The sequence below is a fragment of the Octodon degus genome, unplaced genomic scaffold, assembly GCF_000260255.1.
Source record: "Octodon degus isolate 3935 unplaced genomic scaffold, OctDeg1.0 scaffold00061, whole genome shotgun sequence".
In the NCBI taxonomy this organism is placed as follows: Eukaryota; Metazoa; Chordata; class Mammalia; order Rodentia; family Octodontidae; genus Octodon; species Octodon degus.
Genome location: NW_004524637.1, coordinates 11,141,293 through 11,149,446, shown reverse-complemented (window position 1 = coordinate 11,149,446; position 8,154 = coordinate 11,141,293). Strand labels below are relative to the sequence as shown.

Below are 8,154 nucleotides of genomic sequence, written 5' to 3'. Positions count from 1 at the left end.
CCATTACTGCTGCCCTATTCGTGCAGTGGGTCATTACTGTTGCCCTTTTCATGCAGTGGACCATTACTGCTGCTGTATTCATGTAGAAGACCGTTACTTTCTTCCATTACATGAAGAAATTGTGAAGTGTGTGAATACCAGGAAGTGAGAATCCACAGCACCCTCTTGAAGGTTGGCCATCACCAAATGAAGTAAAAAGAGGAGAGGAAATCAAGGTAGAAAAAACCACTAGCACAGACTCTTGAGAAGTTGTACCAGAAAGAGGAACAGCAAATAGGGGATGTCTAGGTGCATCTGTAGGAAGATGTATCAGTGAGGTTTATAGAAATGTCCTGATTATTTTTATTATCTCACAAGATAAAAACCAAAGTTACCAGAGACTGAAAATAATTTTTATCCTACAACTAGCAAACCCTAGTCTCACCCTGCCAAGAGCTGGAACTGCAGGTATTACAACAATTTTAGGGTTGCCAAAGGTGAAGAAACAGAGCTGGCCTGGAAGTGCAGGGAAGAAGTCTTGTCACACAGGCAGGCCCAGGAGCTGCATGCTCCAGAGATGAACCCCGAGCTAGTGTAACAAGTTGCTTGATACTGTTTGGGTTGGGGTGGTCTTTCGGTCTTTCATGAGTGAGTAGAACTTTACAAATATGGGCACAAGCTGGAACAGGTACAGCTTGTAACTCTGGTACAAGCCTGTTCACAGAGGTGGAGGGAATGCTTCAGATTATTGACATATTTGGGTTTTAAAACATTTTGAACACAAAAGTTCTGCATAGACACACATCACTACACTAGATTATGGCCTGTAAGGAAGTGTGCAGGAGGGTGGGATAGGGAGAAATCACAGAACGTTAAAGTAAATGAGAAAATGAGACATGGAAAGCAATTAGAGAATGGAAGTAGAGTACTCCTGGAATATACTCAGTGAATCTGAAGATTGTTAAGTGTGTGGTAGAGCAAATATAGTAGAAAGATAGGGGGAGACAAGATAGAAGAAGTTGGTTGGAATTAAAAGTACAGAGGAACTGCAGTCAGGGTTACTGTGAAAGTCCAGCAAAGGACTGTGGAAGTCTTCGCTAGAGCACAAAGGAGAGGAGGAAAGGAGCCAGGGAGGTCAGAGCCCAGGATGACTGGCACACTATTAAACTCACCGGAGAGGTGGCCAACGTGGTTGGATGCAGTAGCCTGGAGTTCATAAAGAGAACTTGGAAGAGGAGAGGCTCCTAATGAGTTGTAGAGGTTGTAGAAATGGGCGAGGTATTTAGTGGTACTGTGCTGCCTGGTGACTGAGACAGAAGGCTGGAAGTAGAGATGACTCCAGAGAAGACAAAGCAAGGTTGTCCCAGACCTGGGAAGAGGAGTAGGGGAGAAAACAGCCCCCACTTGAGAGAGGACACGTGCTTGGGGTAGAGCAGTAGGGAAGTCTCAGCTCTTGAGGCTATCCGTTCCAGTGGCTCATTATCTATTTTTTATTGAGGAAAACTTCACCTCAGTTTTTCTCTAAAATGCTTCTCAGAAGTTGAGCTTCTGCTATACTAGATCCCCTGAAGTACATATGGACTTTGAAATAGCTCATGCCTACAAGAAAGCTGCAAGCCTGGTATAAAGAACATGAATTCCCTAGATACTTTCAAGGTATCTGCCATTGTATGAGTCACTTAAAGTAACTTTCCAGTGTGTGTGCATGTTTTCTCTGAGCTAGCTTTTATTATTCTTAATATATCTGCTTTTCAGTGACTCCCTTATGAGGGCCAGTCTCCTGTCTTTGCTCCCTCTCTCCCATGGGCGCTCCCTGTGTGCACCTTGAGCTTCAGCACCAGCCACATTGCGCCTCTTGTGTGGACGCCTTGCTCCCTTCCTCAGCTTGCCTTACCTGACTGTACTGTTTTTCTCAGGTCACTGCTGGCGCGCCTCTTGCCCCCCTTAGATCATAGCAGGGTCTGTTGGGTCACCACTGCTCACTCTCCTTCACTCCCTCCCCAGTGGAAGTCTTTTCTCTCGGACACTTTCTCACATCACATCATGGTGTTTCAGGAGGTTATAAAAGTGTGACAGCAGGCTGGCTGTTGCAGTCAGAGGCAAAACGAGCTCTGCAGGTTAAGGACCCTGTGTTCTGTAAGACTGCCCTCACTTGAGACACCAACTGCAAGGTCAGGGCTCTACAAGCTGCCGGCTGGCTACAGATTAAGGGATTCCCATGCCTGCGTGATAATTCTCCAGAACAGTATGCTGAAAACTGGGAAGTACTGTACATATTAAGGTTTTATTATTAGAAAGTACAAGTCAGAACCAGTCAAAGAAAAAGGCACATAGATTTGGTCTGGAGAAATCTCACACAAGATTTCATTGTTTTCTTCCTATGAAGCCATACCACCAGCGCCCTCCATCATCAGTGTGTTAGAACAAAACAGTGTTAGCAGCCATGGAAGCCCGTCACTTCAGTGTCCAGAACAGTTAAAGGATGTGTCTTATGTAGCCCTGAATCTTTCCCCTGGCACAGCTCAGACCTCCAGTCCTCTTCCCCTCCCTGGATGTGGGGCTTACTTCATGTCATGTGGCAGGAAACCTGGTCTGTCTGCCCCCACCCGGTGCACCCATCACTGTAGCATCAATTCTGTGGGCCCTCCATGTAACTCACCAAGAACTTCAGCTACTTCCCATAGAATGAAGACCAAGGCCAAAGCACTTATCTAGCATCGAAGCTTAGCTTCAGCAACACTGTGAAGACCAGCTGCATGTGTTCTTCCGCTGCAGGAAGCTGGACAGCGCTTTTCATGCAGTGTGTAGAGGAAGCCTCCATTCTAACACAGCAGCCTTGAGATTTCCTCACTTAGCTTTCAGACTCAGGTCTTGGCGGTTCTCTGATGCTTGCAGGCTACCTACTCAGTTTTTGTCACAAAGATGAGTAAACTTTCCGGAATGTTGTGATACATTGTATAAAATGGTAATGACAAAGGAGGATTATAATCCAGCTTCCAATATTTTACAATAAAAATGCTTATCTACCTGTACGATTGTGCTGCGCCTTTGCCTCTCAGTCACCTGTCTTCTCTGTTTCAGGTGTGGCTTTAGCCTCTCCAGCTTCAGTTCATGATTCTCTGATTTGTAGTAAAACATTTCAAATTCTCTACAAAAATGAAGAGGTTATTTTAAATGATGTTATGATCTTCAAAGTTAAAATGTTGTTGGATGAAAAAAAGGTAAACATCTCTTCATACATTTAGGTATATATCTTTATAAAGCCTTCAGGCATATTTCTAACTTTTTATAAATATCCAAAAGCATCTCATAGTATAATTTCTCTTCAGATTGAAGAAACTCTCGAGGAAATGAGTTTTCTGTTATCCTTGGACCTGCACTTCACAGATGGAGATTATTCGTAAGTAGGCCACTCAGACAGTTCCAGCATCCTAAGCGGCTATCTCTGTTCGTTTAGTTTGAAGTGCTTCTGCTTGCGGGCAGAGGCGCCCAGAGACGATCTGGGCTGCTTTTTTGTGCATAAGCAGGTTCCATGAGGTCTAAGTAATAAAATTAGGTAAATTGAAGGCATACGAAATGGTGTCCTGTACTCTAGAAACTGCTGGCCTGCTACAGTTGTGCAGCTGATGGAGCGGGGCGCGGAGACACCCCCGAGCTCTCTTCTGCTGTGTCACTGGCGAGGCTTCTGGGCAGCCCGAGCTGGGCCTGTAGCTGGGATTTGGTTGATGCCGTGAGAGTTAGCAAGACTAAGAACTCAGGTTTGACAGTTGTTTGTGGTTCATTAATTTCAAGAGCTCCTTAGGAAGTTTTAGAACTTGTTTACATACACATACAGTCGTGCATTTTAGAGACAAATTGTGCTTATATTGAGTCAGATAAAAAGCAGGGATCCATTCAACAATTTTATTTTTGGAGAGTTTTTTTCCTCCATTTCAAGTGAGGTTTTAGAAATAGTTTTTGAAAATTATACATAAATTCAGCTTGCATTTAGAACTAATTAATCACATTTGAGCAGTAAAGGTCTGCTTTGTTTGTCTTCTTCACTACTATAGAGGAATAAGAATTTTAATATGGTAACTCCTGATGCTTGACACTTGTTACAAGGATCCTGTAAGATTTTTGTCTAATCCGGTGAGCATTCTTTAAATGAGATAAGCTGAAATAAGTAGTTCGTTAGCTTTAGGCAGTCGTGATCTGTGTGGCCTTCTGTCTTTCCCTTGCCTCCCTCCCTTCTTTGGTTCTCTTTCATGATACTGGGAATTGAACCCAGGCCTTTACACCGAACTTCATCCCTGGCCCTTTTTTATTTGGAGACAAGGTCTTACTAAGGTGCCCAGGTTGGGCTTAAACGTGTGATACTCCTGCCTCCCAGAATGCTAGAGTTACAGGGATGTACCACCATGCTCAGCTATCTATGTGTGGATTTTTTAAAGTATATTCGGATATAATTTTCATGACCTTGTAAATTTTATGCCAGACTGAATACCTGAAATAAATAAAAATACCTTATTTTACTGAGTATATAAAGGTTTACTTATTTTTTGAGGAGCAGTTAATAAAATGTTGTACAATGAAAATAATTCTAAGTATCTTTTGAGATTATAATAGGGTATAACCTATGTTGTCCTGCAAGCTTATTAGAAACTATGCTCCCTAGAGAGTAAAACTTGAGAGGAAATTGGTTTCTCTAGGCTCAAAAAGGACTCATTGCATAGGGATGTTAGTGAGGAAAAAAAATAACCTCTGTCATGGACTAACAATACTACAAGGTTTGGTTTTCTAAGTATGTTTCATGTTGTTGCCTAATGCAAATCTGATGCTTTAAAAATTAGTCTCATTATAAATTTTTAAGAAGTACTCAGCTAAATGTTCTTTGATAATTTAAACTATTCAGTAAAATAATCAGCCTTCCTAGATGTCCCATACTTAACATAAAAATGCTTTTTTTATAAACAGGACAGATGACCTGAACACCTTGCAACTCATAAGTAGCCGAACACTGAAGCTGCACTTTAGCCTCTATAAAGGCCTTCATCACCACGCTAACATTATGTTTGATTATTTCCACCTGTCTGTTGTGTCTGTGACTGTCCACGCATCTCTGGTTGCACTACACCAGCCACTAATAAGGTAAATTTAAACAGTGAGCTGGCCCCTATTATTAATGTAGTGGTTTTCACTTTTATAATGAACGCATTTTAATGAGTACAAATGAAGTTGCAAATAACTTTTTTAAATTTATGTATTTGATACAGGGTCTCACTATGCAGCTCAGACTCGTAGTGATCCTCCTATTTTCAGCTTCCCTAGCACTGGGATTACAGGCATGTGCCACCATGCTTGTTCTCAGTGACCAGCTAAGCTTACCCAGATAGGGCCAGCATTCTATGTGGTGCTGAGGATCAAACTCTGGTCCCTGTGCTTGCCTAAGCAGGCGCTTAGTCCACTGAGTTATCTCACCAGCCCCTTAAATAACTTTTGCTTTTATATGGGCCACGGAGATAGCTCACCAGTCTAAGTGCCTGCCTGGGCAAGCACAAGGACCTGGGTTCGATCTCACACATCACAGGCCATGCTGGCCCTGCCCTTGGTGCACTGAGCCAGCCACTGAGACCAGGCACATGCCTGTAATCCCAGTGCTGGGGAGGCTGAGACAGGAGAATCACTATGAGTCCAAACTGTAGTGAGACCCTGTACCAAAAACATAAAACATTTACATTTCAGCAAAAATTATAATTAAGAAAGCTTTCATTTTGTATTAAACTAATAAAATGCTAAAATTCAGTTCATTTCCTTTATCGTTCATTCAGTGTCTTCATCATTAGATTGCTAAGTGTTTTGCTTTAGAGGTACAGTGGTACCTGAGTTCACAAGCCCAGTTCTTTCCATGATTCCAGTCAGACTGAACTGGAGAGAATCAGCCTGGCCTGGTGTCCTCGTAAGGTCAGCGTTGGTCCTGGCCATTGTTTGCTTCTTTTCCAACTCAGCTTGTGACAAGAATGATGGGGGGAGTCAAGTTTGTGAGCCGAGGTCCCACTGCATGAGCAGTCTTTCTTAATTCCAGGTGAACTGACCAAGTGTTAGAGTGTAATCCCAGGGCTGACCTGATAGCTCAGCAGACTAAAGCGCCTCCTTAGGCCAAGCATAGCGACAGGGGTTCGATCCCTGGCATGCGGTGCTGCCCCCCCCCCCCCGGGTGTGCTGAGACAGCAATTGAGACTGGGTGTGGTGGCGGGTGCTGTAATCCCAGCACTTGGGGGGCTGAAAACAGGAGGATTACTACAAGTCCAATCTACGTAGTAAGACCCTGGAGACCCTGTACTAAATACAGAAAAAAAAAAGTGCAGTCCAGAAATAACTGTATGACATGGTTTAGTTTGCCTTTATTTAACAAGGCTGTATCATTATTCTCTGTAAAGATACATGAATGTTTCTTAATTGTTCTCTGCATGGGCTCATTTTATTTTTTTAACAAATGGTAGTTCCTGCTTCCCGAGTCATTAGCCAATCTTACAGATTTTTTATTAAGCCTTTTTTACTGTGTCATGCACTATTTTAATTCGAAGATGTGTAATATTCTGGATTATAGTAAGTGCAGAGATAATTATTTTTTTCTGGCCACCTTCACAGGGAGACATACTCTTTGGCTGATGTAAGAAAGCGATTCAGTCTGCTTAGTTCATGCAGTGAAACGTGATCCTAGTAGTACAGACAGTAGGTTGCCATTTAAAATCAGTACTTTTCACTAGTGTGAAAAGACTCCAAAGTTACTAGATTTTTGAGGAGTTTACAATTTCTGTCACAGATATGATCTGATAGCTGCAGTTAGGAAAGGTCCTTTAGGGATATAATAGTGAGCTGATCCGTCAGGATGCTAAGGCGGTCAGTTAGCAGGAAACACCCTCAGCATTTGCAGAACCCCATGCAGTTTAACGAGTTAACCGCAAGGGTGACCTCTTATATGGCCTACTTTCACATTGTTTTAAAAACTAATTGGTAATGTGTCCCACTGTGTAGCCCTATTCTCTTACATAAAGGTCCTCTTGGCCTCATTCTTGTAAGGTGCAGAGACATAAATAAGATTATTCTCACTTAGTAAGACTATTCTGCCTCTCTTTGCCTTAGTTACTCTGTAGTAAGTCTTAGGCCTGAGAGGTTACTAGTTACTAGGAGCTTCAGTTACTAGTAGCTTCATAAACAGGAAGATTTTCTTTAAAAGTTATGTGTCCAAGGGCTGATCAAAAAAATATGTGTTTAAATTTTAAAAATGTATTGCATAAAAGACATATTGCCATTGATCTCTTGGAAAATAGTCCCCACTGCTTCAAACACACTTACCCAGTCATCATTGCAACTTCTGAAGGAGTTCTACAAGTCTTTGGTGAGTGTCTTTCTGAGGTGTGAAGGCTGTTCTAAGTGCCATCCAACAGGAAGCAGGCTTGTGCAATCATTACTGTGCCCTCACCCATGACGCTAGTGACCTGGCTCTTCCCCAAAGGCAGAATGGCTGCAGAAGGTAAATATTTTGAATCAGTTGAGGACATCAAAGCAACTATGATAGTGGAACAAAAGACTGTCATGAAAGAAAACTCCAGAATTGCTGTAGAAAGTGGCACAAGCGGTGGAGTGTTATGAAGTGGGGGTGGGCAGTGGAGGGGGATTAATGGCAATGTCGGTTTTACTCTTTACTGCTGTAATAATTTTTTTCAACATTCACTGTATTTTTGAGTTTGTAATGTAATTATAAAGTCTTTAAAAATTTTGGAAGTTCTTCCAAAAGGAATATGTAAGTGTATAGTAACCTAAATGAAATGCACCGTTTGTAAGAAGATGGTTTTTTTTGTTGCTAACTAAAATTTAAGTAATATAGAATACTACATTTATGTGAATTACATGTTTTTATAGCTAAAGTTTATTTGTTCAAAAAATACTTTAGGGGATAGGGAGATAGCTCAACAGTCTAAGCACCTGGCATACAAAAGGACCAGGGTTCAATCCCCAGTACCACATGTCATGCTGGACCCGGAACCTTGGGCGTGATGTGCTGGCCACTAAAACTGGTTGTATCCTCGGCACCACAAGCCACACCAGCCCTACCCTGGGCACATTGAGCCAGCCACCGAGACCCAGCGTGGTAGCACATACCTGTGATCCCAGTGCTAGGAGGCTTCAAAA

The 8,154-nt window shown here is 42.4% G+C and overlaps 1 protein-coding gene across 7 annotated transcripts in view; it reads left to right on the top strand.

The window, feature by feature from the left end:
- Fam135a (family with sequence similarity 135 member A) overlaps nt 1-8,154 on the top strand; it is a 113,206-nt gene that overhangs the window by 35,438 nt on the left and 69,614 nt on the right. For 6 of the 7 annotated variants that reach the window (XM_023718690.1, XM_004634382.2, XM_023718692.1 and 3 more), the window contains 3 exons: nt 3,061-3,200; nt 3,309-3,379; nt 4,936-5,109. In XM_023718690.1, the coding sequence (XP_023574458.1) occupies nt 3,061-3,200; nt 3,309-3,379; nt 4,936-5,109 (385 nt within the window). Of the gene's footprint in view, nt 1-3,060; nt 3,201-3,308; nt 3,380-4,935; nt 5,110-8,154 lie in introns of those variants that run through there. The other variant, XM_023718696.1, reaches the window with a different exon arrangement.